This window comes from Bos mutus, chromosome 28, assembly GCF_027580195.1.
Source record: "Bos mutus isolate GX-2022 chromosome 28, NWIPB_WYAK_1.1, whole genome shotgun sequence".
Classification (NCBI taxonomy): domain Eukaryota; kingdom Metazoa; phylum Chordata; class Mammalia; order Artiodactyla; family Bovidae; genus Bos; species Bos mutus.
In genome coordinates this window covers 15721326-15737433 of record NC_091644.1, presented here as the reverse complement: position 1 = coordinate 15737433, position 16108 = coordinate 15721326, and the positions used below count along the sequence as shown (strand labels likewise).

General features: G+C 36.6%; 1 protein-coding gene across 4 annotated transcripts in view; it reads left to right on the top strand.

Moving 5' to 3' along the window:
• The window catches only part of VCL (vinculin), a 112606-nt gene that overhangs the window by 39303 nt on the left and 57195 nt on the right, over positions 1-16108 (top strand). For all 4 annotated transcript variants that reach the window (XM_070364698.1, XM_070364697.1, XM_070364700.1 and 1 more), the window contains exon 2: positions 3299-3369. In XM_070364698.1, coding sequence (XP_070220799.1) covers positions 3299-3369 — 71 coding nt within the window. The remainder of the gene's footprint in view (positions 1-3298; positions 3370-16108) is intronic.

Sequence of the window (16108 nt, the reverse complement as noted above, 5' to 3'; positions counted from 1 at the left end):
TCAGTCCTTCCATTGAATACCCAGGACTGACTTCCCTTAGGATGGACTGGTTGGATCTCCTTGCATTCCAAGGGACTCTCAAGAGTCTTCTCCAAAAACACAGTTCAAAAGCATCAATTCTTCGGCGCTCAGCTTTCTTTGTAGTCCAACTCTCACATCAATACGTGACTAATGGAAAAACTATAGCCTTGACTAGACGGACCTTTGTTGGCAAAGTAATGTCTCTGCTTTTGAATATGCTATCTATGTTGGTCATAACTTTCCTTTCAAGGAGTAAGCATCTTTTAATTTCATGCCTGCAATCACCATCTACGTTGATTTTGGAGCCCCAAAAAATAAAGTCTGACATTGTTTCCACTGTTTCCTCATCTATTTCCCATGAAGTGATGGGACCAGATGCCATGATCTTCGTTTTCTGAATGTTGAACTTTAAGCCAACTTTTTCACTCTCCTCTTTCACTTTCATCAAAAGGTTTTTAGTTCCTCTTCACTTTCTGCCATAAGGGTGGTGTCATCTGCATATCTGAGGTTACTGATATTTCTCCCAGCAATCTTGATTCCAGCTTGTGCTTCTTCCAGCCCAGCATTTCTCATGATGTACTCTGCATATAAGTTAAATAAGCAGGGTGACAATATACAGCCTTGACGTACTCCTTTTCCTATTTGGAACCAGTCTGTTGTTCCATGTCCAGTTCTAACTGTTGCTTCCTGATCTGCATATAGGTTTCTCAAGAGGCAGGTCAGGTGGTCTGGTATTCCCATGTCCTTCAGAATTTTCCACAGTTTATTGTGATCCACACAGTCAAAGGCTTTGGCATAGTCAATAAAGCAGAAATAGATGTTTTTCTGGAACTCTTTTGCTTTTTCAATGATCCAGCGGATATTGGCATGATCTCTGGTTCCTCTGCCTTTTCTAAAACCAGCTTAAACATCAGGAAGTTCACGGTTCACATATTGCTGAAGCCTGGCTTGGAGAATTTTGAGCATTGCTTACTACCGTATGAGATGAGTGCAATCATGCAGTAGTTTGAGCATTCTGTGGCATTGCCTTTCTTTGGGATTGGAATGAAAACTGACCTTCTCTAGTCCTGTGGCCACTGCTGAATTTTCCAAATTTGCTGGCATATTGAGTACAGCACTTTCACGGCATCATCTTTCAGGATTTGTAATAGCTCAGCTGGAATTCCATCACCTCCACTAGCTTTGTTCGTAGTGATGCTCTCTAAGGCCCACTTGACTTCACATTCCAGGATATCTGGCTATAGGTGAGTGATCACATCATCATGATTATCTGGGTCATGAAGATCTTTTTTGTACAGTTCTTCTGTGTATTCTTGCCACCTCTCCTTAATATCTTCTGCTTCTGTTAGGTCCATACCATTTCTGTCCTTTATCGAGACCATCTTTGCATGAAATCTTCTCTTGATATCTCTAATTTTCTTGAAGAGGTCTCTAGTCTTTCCCATTCTGTTGTTTTCCTCTTTTTCTTTGCATTGATCGCTGAGGAAGGCTTTCTAATCTCTCCTTGCTATTCTTTGGAACTCTGCATTCAAATGGGAATATCTTTCCTTTTCTCCTTTGCTTTTCGCTTAACACATATTAGCAAATGCTTTTCCAAAGAGAATGTACCACTTTACATTGCCACCAGCAGGGGATAAAACTATCTATTCCATTACAGCATGTAGCATTATATATGATTTCAAGTTGCTCTATGACTGTGTGGATCACAACAAACTGTGGAAAATTCTTCAAGAGATGGAAATACCAGACCACCTGACCTGCCTCTTGAGAAATCTGTATGCAGGTCAAGAAGCAACAATTAGAATTGGACATGGAACAACAGACTGGTTCCAAATCTGGCAAGGAGTATGTCAAAGCTGTATTTTGTCACCCTCCTTATTTAACTTATATGCAGAGTACCTCATGTGAAATGCCAGGCTGGAAGAAGCACCAGCTGGAATCAAGATTGCCAGGAGAAATATCAATAACATCTAATATGCAGATGACACCACACTTATGGCAGAAAGCGAAGAAGAACTAAAGAGCTTTTTAATGAAAGTGAAAGAGGAGAGTGCAAAAGTTGGCTTAAAGCTCAACATTCAGAAAACTAGGATCATTGCATCCAGTCCCATTGTTTAATGGCAAATAGATGGGGAAACAATGGAAACAGTGACAGACTTTATTTTCTTGAGCTCTAAAATCACTGCAGATGATGACTGCAGCCATGAAATCAAAAGACGCTTGCTCCTTGAAAGAAAAGCTATGACCAACCTATTGTCTATTAAAAGCTATGCAATTTAATAGACAGCATATTAAAATGCAGAGGCATTAGTTTACCAAGAAAGCTTCCAATAGTCAAAGCTATGGTTTTTCCAGTAGTCATGTATGGATGTGAGAGTTGGACTATAAAGAAAGCTGAGCACCAAAGAATTGATGCTTTTGAACTGTGGTGTTGGAGAAGACTCTTGAGAGTCCCTTGGATTGCAAGGAGATCAAACCAATCAATCCCAAATGTTCATTGGAAGGACTGATGCTGAAGCTGAAACTCCAATACTTTGGCCTCCTGATGGAAAGAACTGACTCCTTGAAAAAGACCCTGATGCTGGGGAAGATTGAAAGTGGGAGGAGAAGGGAATGACAGAGGATGAGATGGTTGGATGGCATCATTGGCTCGATGGACATGAGTTTGAGTAAGCTCCGGGAGTTGGTGATGGACAGGGAAGCCTGGCGTGCTGCAGTCCATGGGCTTGCAAAGAGTTGGACACTACTGAGCCACTGAACTGATGATTAGGGAAAACATCATGTTGATTACTAGTTAAGCTGTGTATTTTCATATATTTGGTTCTAGTTTCAGAGTTATAATTGCTTGATATATTTTCCCAGTTCCAGTAATGTCAATTATTTTCTGAATAGACATTTTAACCTACCTAACTGGATTCATGTACTTCGTGTAGTCTTTGAGAGATGTGGCAGTTTATGATTAAACATAAATAAATACACACATACATATTCTCAATGATGAATTTCTTTTTTTCACTCAGTGTGCTCAATGGTGCCTTCAAATTAATTACTCTAGAGAAAGGATTATATTTTATGTTTGCACTCCATATTGTTATCCAAGTATATTACGGAAGGAAATACAGGATCAATCCTGATAATTTAAAAATAAAACTAGAAATTATCTTCGAATCCAGAAGCTTAAATGATAGATTATTTGTGATTTTTCCCATATGTTTAAGTAATAGTTTTAAAAGTCTGAGAATTTATAATTGAATTGTGAATCTTTTTTTCCCTGTAGGTTGGAAAAGAGACTGTTCAAACCACTGAGGATCAGATTTTGAAGAGAGATATGCCACCAGCATTTATTAAGTAAGTAATTAAACATTCTTCTATTGCTAAGCAGAATAGTCTTTTTGTTAGGAAAGGAAAAATAGTGATCGTAGAAGGAAATTTTAAAATATATAAAGCTCTGGTAACAGTTGAAGTTTCAGTTTTTCATTTTTCAACACTCAAGTTTTCTACTGTTGATTTTATTCATTGGTGTTAAACATTTTTGACATAATTTTTAATCAAACTATGACTTCTGAATTTTGTTTTTCAGAGTGGAAATGATTTAGAAACATTCTGATTTTAGCATGCATGAGTCTGGATTATGTACTGAATACTTTTGCTCAGCAATAACTGTAGATATAAACTTAAAAAAAATATTGTAACATATTTCAGTAGCATTTTAAATTTAAATTTCTAAGCATTTTGACCGATCCTATCTAAAGTAAGCAGAGTTACTAACTTTTGATTAGTTAAAGCTTCTTTATGACAGTCAAGTCCTAAGTAAAAGTAAAGGCTGATGCATAAGACAAAAAAAAAAAAAAAAAAAGAACCTCTACAAGTCATTAAGAATAAGATGACTATTCGGTTAAAAAACAAAAGAGGCAAAGAATTTGAATAGGCAATTCAAACGAAAGGAAATCCAAATAGCCACTAAACCGATGAGAAAGTGCTCTATGTCATTAGTCACCAGAAAAGTACAAATTGTTCTATTATAAGCTCCTAAATTAAGAAGTCTGATGTTGTCCGTTGTTGGTGTGGATGTGGAGTAACTGGAACACCCCTATGCTGCTGTTGGGAATGTAAATTGGTACAACCACTTTGAGAAACAATGTGTCATTAGTAAAGCAGAAGATAGGCAGTTTCACTGCCTCCCAGTATGTTCCCTAAAGAAACTTATACCCTGGTACACTAGGATCTATATACAAGAATACTGATATCAACATTGTTCATGATATCATTTGTCTATCTACATTGGAATGGATAAAAACAATCATGGTATAGTCATCCGTTGAATATTAGTAGTAAAAAGTAATGAGAATATCTCATTTTAAAATGGTCAATTTTATGAATTAAAAAAAAGAATGAATGAATCTCAAAAATAATTAGGGAAGTGAATGATAGAGACAGAGATATATAGGTTGTTGTTGTTCAGTCTCTAAGTCCTGTCTGACTTTTGACGACCTCATGAATTGCAGCATGCCAGGCTTCTCTGTCTTTCACGTCTTCCAGAGTTTGCGCAAATTCATGTCTGTTGAGTTGGTGATGCCATCTAACCATCTCATAATATGTAGGTAGATTCCATCTATTTAAAGTTCAAAACCATGTAGAAATAGATTGTGTTGTTTAAGGATGCCTGTAAGGTAAAAAGATAAAGGTGAACAAGGAAATAATGAACACAGAAGTCTGAGTAGTAGTGTTTTGAGAATGAAAAAGGAGGGCTATATGAGGGAGAGAAATGCAGGGGCTTCTAAAGTGTTAATAATGTTCCATTTCTTGATTTAACTGTTCAGTTACATGAGTGGTTATTTTGTAATTATACATAGGCTTTTGCAATTTTCTGTATCTATATGATATATCACAATTCAAAATAAAGCAAAAAGTGTTCCTTTATTTTTATCTCCCTTATGCTTTATTATTTTCATTGAACAGATGCAAAATTTCACCCATATTGGTGCCTTATTTCTAACTTACTTGAGTGGGTGCTTCTACAGAACTATGTTTTTGTTAATTCTGCAGAATGTTCATGTGTTAGGAAGTAAGGTACCAGAAGCATCTGTTTTTTGCAGTCTGTTTTGTGGGAGTATCTTTTCAAACTTGCCTTCCTTGGACTTGGTGGCCTCCTAGGTTTCTTCCGGGTCTGACCAGTATGAGCCTACTTTATGTGCCATTTCATCATCATGGTAATAATTAAGAGTCCAATGCTGGCAGTTAAATGTATTATAATTAAACTTGTATTTAGTTTATAATAAAAACACAACTCTAGCTTATACCCATTTATCCCTCACCCCCTGGAAGGTACAGAGCTTGATGAGATAGTGTATAGGGAAATTCAATATCTGGTAAGTTAGACTTGATGAACCTATAAAAAGTTACTTTTAACCCTTCACATTCAAGTCTTTGAATATCATTTGATTGGTAAATGAATTTCTTTAGGAAACTGATTTCTGCTTGTTCCCAGAACTCAGTCTGTAAAGAATCTGCCTGTAGTGTAGGAGACCCAGGTTCAATCCCTGGGTCGGAAAGATCCCCTGGAGAAGGAAATGGCAACTCACTCCAGTATCTTTGCCTGGAAAATCCCATGGACAGAGGAGCTTGGCGGGCTGCAGTCCATGGGGTTGCAAAGAGTCGGGCATGACTGAGCAACTAACAGTTCACACTTCACTTCCAGAGATAAACTTTTGAAATACACTGTGTGCTGTCTCACAGGCTTCCTTGGGGACTTAGAAAAATTAAGGAGTACCCTAGTTGTGATGACATTCTCAAAAGAGTAGGTAACTTTAAAACAAAGCAAAACTTCGTTGATCACCCTTGGTGGTAACTAGGTCCCCAGCCCCTTACTCTGGTAATGGAAAATTTAAAGAAAAGAGTTAAGAGCTTCCTCAAAAAATTGAAAATAGAACTATCACATTATCCAGCAATTCAACTTCTGGGTATTTATGTTAAGGAAACAAAATTACTCATCTTGAAAATCTATCTGCACCCCTTGTTCATTGCAGCATCTTTTACATAGTCAAGATATGGAAACAATCTAAGTATTCATCAATGGGTGAATTGATATAGAAGATGTGAGATATATATTATTCAGCCATAGAAAAGAAGAAAAGTCTGCTGTTTGTAACAACATGGATGGACCCTGAGGGCTTATGCTAAGTGAAATAAGTCAAAGAAAGACAAATATTGTATGATTTATATGTGGAATATTTTGAAAAATGAATTCGTAGGTAAAGAGAACAGATGGGTGGTTGTCAGAGGTGGGGAGGTGGAGGGATGTGTCAAAAAGCACTGACTTCTAGTTATAAAATAAATAAGTCATGGAGATACAACGTAGAGCATGGTGAATATAGTTAACAATACTGTATTGTATATTTGAAAGTTCCTGAGAGCAGATCTTAAAAGTTCTCATCAAAAGAGAAAAAAAATTATAACTATCCTTTCTCTCCTATGTGTACTTTATTTCACAGTAACCTAATAGCCCTAATTGATGAGGGGAATTCTAACCAGTAAATGTGGAATAAATGACGAATTAGAAGTTGTCTTTGTGTAACATTTAATGAAACCATTGATTTAGGAAAGGATCATCAATGGATGAAACCATTTAGAGGTTTTAACCTTTATCATACTATGGGGGGAAATCCCTGGTTTCCTTGAGGAGTCAGAAGAAAACATTGTGTTATGACCAACTGAAGTAATTACTGAGCAGTTTTTTAAAAGTACATGTCTTAATATGCCACTCTCTGAAATGTTACCTGAAAATAACCTGGAGTACAGAAATAATATGACTGTGGTTATCAACCAGATATGGAGAAAAATAAATATTCTTTGGTTTAAAACATCAGGCCTCTTTATACTTTTCTTTGGAATGCAAAATGAAGCAAAAAATAGCTTTAGTAGATGCCTTGACTAGGATGGGGAGGGGACAGAGAGGGAAACAGATGGAAGCAATTAATGACATCCTTGGAACTGTTGAGTAGGACATTCTTTTGGGCTGTTTGGTTGATGTTTGGAAGTTTCCAGGGCATGATAGACTGGTGCTTCCTCTGCCTCCACTTTCACAAGCATTTCTAAATAGTGTCTGCTTTGGGAACACTAAAAAATAAGTTAAAAAATTTATTCTTAGATCAGTCTCTTCTAGATTGTTAAAATGTCAGGGCTAAAGAAAACAGAAGACTGGTGATCTATAGATGGATTTATACCTAAGCAATCTGATGTAGATGTAGAGATTTTTAAAGGGAAAGATGTCATTTTCAGATTCTTTGATTTTATCAGGTTTTGAGGGGATCTTAAAATCATAGTCTAATTGTGTGACTGGCAATTAAGGGGGCATGCTGGAATGTTACAGAATGTTTTAGTATCAGCTAAAGATTATACATTTGGGTTGTAACTATGGATAAGGGACTTCTAATGATTGGCAATTTGTTATTATAAAACTGAAGGCCATTTTAATATATAACAAGATTTGCTTTGTCACACGAAGACTTGTTCTTGGGTGGAGCAAAAGTTATCTGATCCCTGACTGCACTGGCAGATAGAGTTTACAATTTACTAATTTTACCGAAGATTGCATTAATAGCCACGCTGTTGCACAAGAGGTGTAGGGTTGCATGATGGTTGCCATAGACAGTGTGATCTTCATGGACTTCAGCAGTGCCATGGTCATGCTATACTGTTAAAATATTGCTTAGACTCACCCTATAAGAAGTCATTTGTTCCCTTAGAGTCTGGCAGCAGGAGAGTCAGCTGCTGTACTCCATGTTTTATTTTGTGTCATTGTCATCAATCACTGTTATCAGGCAGTGGCAGCAGCGATAATATTTATGTGCAATTGATTGATTAATGGGCTAGACACACTAATTGGTTAATTGAGTATTTACTGATGACTTTTTATGTGTGTCGTGTGCTAAGTCCTACATAGAATAGCAGTTTGTATCATTCTTATTATGAATGATCACTGGTAAGATGTATTACAAATTATTTAGTAATAGTGATAAAGTGCCAAAGTTTACAAGCGCTTGGTTTTTTTTTCAGTGTAAATTGATCATATTCAAGATCACATATATAATAACATCCCTCTCATTCCAACTCACTAGGTTTCAGTTTTTTCCTTTTACCTTTTATTGAAGTATAATATGTTCACCAGCTTTTTATTATGCTTTCTTTAGTGGGGGAGAAATTAGTGGAAATATAGATATTGTGGCTGAAAACTGTGCATAATTCCAGGTATACCCAAGAGGGTAGGTCATATATGAGAGTTTTATTCTTCTGTGTATCATGGAGTGAATAAGGTGACCTGCTATTACAAAGAGATTTTTTATTTCCTTTTTTTTTTTTCCTGCTCTCTTATTATTATTTTTTTATTTTATTTTTAAACTTTACAGTATTGTATTATTTCCTTTTTTAATATTTATTTATTTTGGCTGTACTGGGTCTTTGTTGCAGCACATGGACTTTCTCTAGTTGGTGGTATGAGGGCTCTCCAGTTGCTGACCATGGGCTTTGTTGCCCTGAGACATGCAGGATCTTAGTTCCCTGACCAGGGATCAAACCTGTATCTTCTGCATTAGAAGGTGGATTCCTAATCACTGAACCACTAGGAAAGTCCCTGCAAAGAGGTTTTTGAGAAAATGCTTTAAGAAGTTTCAAATTGAAGAGGTGTAAAACAGACTGATTCAACTGTAATAGAAGTTCTGAGGAGTGCTATCATTTTAGGTAGAAATAGTAGGAAGACGTTTCATGTAGGAAGTGGGACTTGGGTGGATAGCGGGAGGGAAAAAGGAGCATACTGGAAATGGGGACAGGTGTGGTGAGAAAGGAAAATACTCCAGGTGGAATGAATAGCATGAGTCAGTCATGGGGGCTGTGAGGAAAGGAAGTCACAGTGGGAGTGATGGGAACTGAGCTTGGGTAGCTGGGCCACATGATGCAGCCCTTGGAGGCCAGGTAGGGGAATTTGGAGTTGGGTGCAGGGAAACTTTGCACTTCTTGAACAGTAAGTAGAATGACAAAATGAAGGCAGTTTTTCAGGAAGATTCATAGCCGATACAAGGTGAATAATAGGTAGGTGTTAGTGAAGGAGAGTAAACTGTATGTCAAAACGACCAGATTCATTTTCTGTCAGCATGGATTTGCTTCAGGTTGATTTCTTGTAGGTAAAAAAATGTTTATGTCAAACTATTTTATTTGCCTCAGAAAAATTGCTGTTGTGGTATACAGTGGAATTTCATTCTTATTTCTGCAATGGAGCAGAAATGGATAAGGAAGGCAGTTCTTGACTCTTACCCAGGGGTGTTCAGTGTCTGAGCACGTCCAAAAGTGTCTGAGCATGTCCAAAAGTGTTACCTGTGAGGTAGTCTTGCGGTATGAACTTATTTAAAAGGGCACAGTGCATTTTGTCTGTTGGCAGGCAGATGACAGTTTCATTTAGAGCTGGGAGGTGTCGCCACTCTGTCTCAGGGCTGTTCTGCACAGTCTGCTTGAAATCATCAAAACTTGGATTGAGTCACTAGTTTGGACTATTTTTGAAACATATTGTAATGTTTATGCCTATCAAATAAAAGAATGTTCCTAAAATACTTTGTAAAAGGGTGTATGTGGTATTGGAAATGTACAGAATGGCCATTAATCATATTTCCTAGGAAATTGTCTTGTTTTGACCCTTAAACTTTATTAGGTAAGCACAATTATAGTCTGTATTTGATATAATTTTATCTTGACTGATATTCATGTACAAAGAAATTTCTAAAGGATTTAAACATGCTTACACTTAATTTAGGTCTCTTCTGACCAAAAGTAGTAGTGCTGTATTTTTAGATCACAAGCCCTCATAATTAGCTTTTTTCATTGCTTTGATCTTGAACACTCTGAATAATTTGTGACGAAATCTGAATTTTCAAACACTCTTCTTGGTGAAAGTGGCCAGCACATCTTTTTAAAGTATTAATTCTTTGATTAATACTCAATGCACTTTGCTTCTCTGGGGCTAAGGTGTGATTCTAATTTTTTTTTCCAAGTGTTTTTGTGATCCTTTCCATTGCTGCTTTAAGAGATTTTTGTCACTTAACATAGCTGACCAAGTAGCATCTGCCAGCTGATTTATTGCACCTTTGACCTAGAGCAAGCATTTAGACTTTAAATAGTTCACCTTTGAACTTGCCATATTAAACATAGTTGAGTACTACTTGTTTTTCATAGACTTTCTCAAACAAAAATGATTGAAATTTTGAGTCTTCTCAGTAATGAACTCTGAGTATTTTATTAACTTGTGGGAGAGTTCTAAACATGTTGGCAGGGATTTAACCCTCATTTTACTTTGTATACCTTAATAATTAAGAGGTAAACAAGTAATACTTGAAACATGCAATACTTTGGTTTCCATTGCCAACAGACTAGTCATAGTAACATGATTGAGGAAAACTCAAGGGGCCAAGGGGACTCACATTTATTATGTATTATTGGGTGAGGTACTTACGTATTTTTATTTTGTCATGTAATTCTGAGAACACCAACTTCAAAGTATTAATACATTCATTTTATAGATAAGAAAACTAAGGTTTGATAAACATTTTTTAAAATTTTATTTTATTTTTAAACTTTACAATATTGTATTAGTTTTGCCAAATATCGAAATGAATCCGCCACAGGTATACCTGTGTTCCCCATCCTGAACCCCCCTCCCTCCTCCCTCCCCATACCCTCCCTGTGGGTCGTCCCAGTGCACCAGCCCCAAGCATCCAGTATCGTGCATTGAACCTGGACTGGCGACTCGTTTCATACATGATATTATACATGTTTCAATGCCATTCTCCCAAATTTCTCCACCCTCTCCTTCTCCCACAGAGTCCATAAGACTGATCTATACATCAGTGTCTCTTTTGCTGTCTAGGTTTGATAAACATTAACTCACCTAAGTTTGCTCATGTAAATGGAAGAGCATGTTTCCTGTTGATGGTCTTGTGGTGTCCAAGTGTGTGTTCTTTTCATAATCTGACTTCCAAGAAGTCATGTAGTCCACCCCTCTCTTTTTTAGGCAGTAATAACTTTATGGGCTCTCCTAGTGGCTGAGATGGTAAAGAATCTGCCTGCAATGCAGGAGACCCTGATTGGATCCCTGGGTCAGGAAGATCCCCTGGAAAAGGGAATGACTACACACTCTAGTATTCTTGCCTGCAGAATCATGAATCATGGACAGAGGAGCCTGGCAGGCTATAGTTCATGGGGTCACAGAGAGTCAGACACGACTGAGTGACTTTCACATTTTCCTTTTTTTTTTTTTTTTTAATCAGTAAGAACAGGCAGCTGAGCAGCAACACTGCAAGGCTGTACAGGACCAGCCACCCCACCTTGCGGAACATGGTGGTCCTGAGCCGTGACGCCGCCTGGGCACAGGCGAGGAGCTCGCGCAGCCTCCTTTTGTTTTTTAACTAACTTTATACAACTCTGAGGATAACTATTTACAGTTTTCTTAAGTATTTCCAAAGGAGGAATTTTACGGATGTAATTTGTGATGTACTGCACACACAGTTCTTAACCTATATAGAAGTTAAAGTCATAATATTTTAAAATTAAAAAAAATCATAGAGATTATATAATCCAACTGCTTTATTATATAGATGAATTGAGGCCATTGGCTACCCCAACACTACCCTGCAAATATAAACAGAAACACTAAAAGTAATTAGTGACTAAAATTCCCTTACTTATTACCTTCACTATTGCTATAAAGGTCCATTCTCAAATTAAGACGTTCGCAAAATTAGCGCTTTTTTCCCCATCTACTTAAAATCTTTATTGTTCTTTTCTTAGTAGATGCAAGAGAACCTTATAAAAATAGCTCTATTTCTGTTATGGACAATATGCATATAAATGAGACAAGATTTATTTATAAAATAATATTCAGAAACTATACCTGGAGGATAATTGTTTTGTGTATTTTCTGTGCTACAAAGTAAAATGCCTTTGAAATGCATGTATAAATAATGTAAATACATTTTAGCTATGGAAAATAAATAAAATTCCGACATTAACAAATTGAAAAAAAAATAGCTCTATTTCTTGAATACCTTTTATGAGCTGGTACTTTCTTTTGTTGTTTAATGCACCTCATCTTGCAGATGAGGAAGCTGAGACTCAGTAGTTCACAGTAATTTGTTGAAAGTTACACAGTACATAAATGGCAGAGTTAAGATTCAAACCCTAGACTATCTGACTCCCAGGCTTGTACTCAATCTAGCATGCTAAGAATGTTTTTTGCCCTTCCTTGTAAGAATCTCTTCTCATAACATATTAGTTACTGTGAGGCTTAAATGAGTGAGATAATATATGTAAAAATACCTGAAAAAATTTTTTCCTGATTATTAGCTTCCTTCTTGAACTTCTCGATCTTTTTTTCTCAATCATTTTCTCCAAATAAACTCAGTTACTTTTTAAGCTTTTTTCATAGAAGAGTCTCCTCTAATTTATTCTCCTGTAGTAAGACCTTTTTTTAAAAATAAAAGTCATGATTGCTTGTTTTTATTGAATACTTTTTCTGTATCTGCTCAGATAATCATGTGGTTTTTATCCTTTACTCTGTAAGATGGTCTTTGGTCTACTCCATAAATATCAGCTTTTCTGATGGTGACCTGTATATGCATTTCTTTTTCTTTTTTGGCCACTCTGCATAGCTTGCTGGATCTTAGTTCCCCGGCCAGGAATCAAACCTAGGCCCCAGCAGTCAAAGTATGAAGGCCTAATCATTGGGCCCCCAGGGAATTATCCCACCTGTGCATTTCTGAGACAAACACTATGTGATTGTGATTTAGAAAAGAAAATGCAGTGCTAAATTCAACTTTAATATTTTTAAAAGGCTTTGCTTCTTAGTTCCTGAGGGGTCTTGATCTATAATTTTCTTTTGTTATTCTGTTTCTTACCCTGTTTTGTTATCAAGGTTATTTTGATCTCATAAAATAAGATTTCTAGTCTTTGAAACATTTTATGTAACAAAAGGATTGTCTATCCTTGAAAGTTTGGCAAAACTTGTTTCTAAAACTTTCTCTGGGTCTGGTGTCCTTTAGAGGAAGAAGAAATTCGATTACTCTTTCAGATTCCTTTTATTATCTAATTCAGGTTTTATTAAATTCATTTTGAGTTAGCTTTAGCAATCTGATTCTTTTCTAAGAAATTATCCATTTCATCTCTCCTTTTTTGTTCAGTATTGTTGACTTCTGCTTTTTTTCTTATCACTCTTATGGGGGGATTTATATTTTATTATTTTTTTCCAAAATCTGTTTCATTAAATTCTGCTCTTATATTCATTGTTTAGTTAAGTTTATTATATGAATATCTTATTTTCAATATTTCTTTTATGTTCAGTATTTCTTGTTTTTAATAAATATATTTTGAGCTCTCAGTTTTGCTCTAAGTCTGACTACAAGCTTGTAAACAGCTTATAGGTACTTACGCTGCTGCTGCTGCTGCTAAGTTGCTTCAGTCGTGTCCAACTCTGCGATGCCATAGATGGCAGCCCACCAGGCTCCCCCGTCCCTGGGATTCTCCAGGCAAGAACACTGGAGTGGGTAGCCTTTCCCTTCTCCAGGGGGTGTTCCCAACCCAGGGATTGAACCCACGTCTCCTGCATTGCAGGTGGATTCTTGACCAGCTGAGCCACAAGGGAAGCCCACTTACATATAGTAGTTCAGCCCTAAATATTTTGTAGTTTTGATGTGAATTCCTCTTACCTATGTGTATTATTTAGTAGTACATTTAAAAATTCCTTTTGCTACAGGCATACTTCAGAGATATTGTAGGTTCAGTTCCAGATTATTGCAGTATTTGCAATAAAGCAAGTCACATGAATTTTTTTTCCCAGTGTATATAAAAGTCATTTACACTATAGTCTGTTAATTGTGCAATAACATTATGTCTTAAAAAAAGCAATGTACATACCTCAATTTAAAAAATCTTATTACTAAAAAATGCCAAAGCAATTACAGTAATAACATCAAAGTTCACCATAACAAATATAATAATGATGAAAAATCTTGAAATATTGTTAGAATTATCAAAATGTGACACAGAGACATAAAGTAAGCAAATGATGTTGAAAAAATGGTGCCTACAGTTTTGTTCAACACAGAGCTGCCACAAACCTCCAATTTGTAAAAAACACAGTATCTGCTAAATGCAGTGAATTGAAGCACAGTAAAATGAGATATGTCTGTATCTTTTGATTGTTAATATTTCTGATTTAATTGCTTTATGACCAGCAGTCAAGATGTATTATTGATTCTTGGAAATTCTGTGACATAATAAGTGGTCACTGTTGGTAAGTATACTGTGTGTGTTTAAAAAGAAAGTGTATTCTCTTCTGCTTGGGTGTAGAGTTCTCTTTTTATCAATTAGACCAACATATAAATATTATTGATCTGACTTGTTATATAGTCTTACTATAGATCATAAATTGTTTATGATTAAGGTCTGTTGAAATCTACAATAATTGTAGATTTGTCAGTTTTCCTCATAATTGTCAATTTTAACTTTATATGTTTCAAAGCAGTATTATTTAGTCGTTACAAGCTTATGATTCTCTGGGTCCTAAATTATGTTCATTATTTTGTTACTAGCCTTTCTTAAGAATGACTGTTGCTTGATGTTAAGCCTACTGTTGACTTTTATTTCCAGATTTTTTCTTTTTTAAACCACATCTTAGATTTTGTAAGTTTTTTTCATAAGTAAAAATATTTTCTTATTGTGTCTGTGCTCAGTTGTGTCTGGCTCTTTGCAACCCCGTGGACTGTAAACTGCCAAGCTCCTCTGTCCACAGGATTATCCCAGCAAGAATACTGGAGTGGATTGCCATTTCCTCCTCAAAGGGATCTTCTCAATCCAGGGATTGAACCCACTGGATTCTCCTGCATTATCAGGCTGGTTCTTTACCACTGAACCACCTAGGAATCTCTTATGGTGTCTATTCCACTTCATTTGTGTTTAGGTATTTACACTTCTGCTGTGTCATTACATTAGCAGTCATTACATACTGGTGTAGAATAGTGATTGTTAACTTTTTTTCAGCATAAGACCTTCAAGTAATAATGGTAAACTATTACGAGTTAATTAAGAATATATAAGAATAAAGGTTACAATGAATTTATAATGTTTTAAAGTAGATTTTGATTTTACTTATCGTGACAACATCAACATACATTTGAAAACTACTATTTGAAAACTACTAGTATCTGTAATGGAGAAGGCAATGGCACCCCACTCCAGTACTCTTGCCTGGCAAATCCCATGGACGGAGGAGCCTGGTGGGCTGCAGTCCATGGGGTCGCTAAGAGTCGAACAGGACTGAGCGACTTCACTTTCAATTTTCACTTTCATGCACTGGAGAAGGAAATGGCAACCCACTCCAGTGTTCTTGCCTGGAGAATGCCAGGGACGGGGGAGCCTGGTGGGCTGCCGTCTGTGGGGTCGCACAGAGTCGGACACGACTGAAGTGACTTAGCAGCAGCAGCAGCAGCAGTATCTGTAAGACACACTTATTTCTATGTTTATCTGTTTCTGCCGTAACCCTAGCATGAGATGGAAGAAAGACCAGAGGAGCTGATGGACCTGTAAATAGCAGTGTTCTTGATTGAACCTTGTAGGCTCTGAATCCCCTCTTCCTTCACAGATGCTAGATTTGAACAGGAGGTGAAAGAAGATGGGGAGAAAGACTAGGACTAGTCATTCAGGCTTTAAAGGATACAAAAGGTTGTGACTCACACTGTCTTTCAAATAACCTGCCACCAAAACTTGAGGAGGATGTAACTTGGGCAGCAGTGACACTTCAAACCTTCTCATCCCCACCACGCTGCTTCTCTTTCAGTTATCTCTGGGCTTTGGTTTTGTTTGAAGGGGAAGTTGAAACTGGCTGCATAGCTTCTAATATCATATGAAATAAAAGAATTTAGTGAGCCTTTGATGTTTATGTGTGTTTTAGCTCTGTTATCTCAATGTACATGTTCTAGCAAAAACAGTTTGGTGTTGCCCTTAAAGGGTTTTGAATTTTTTCAGTATGACTCATGACTCATTGTGGTTTTTA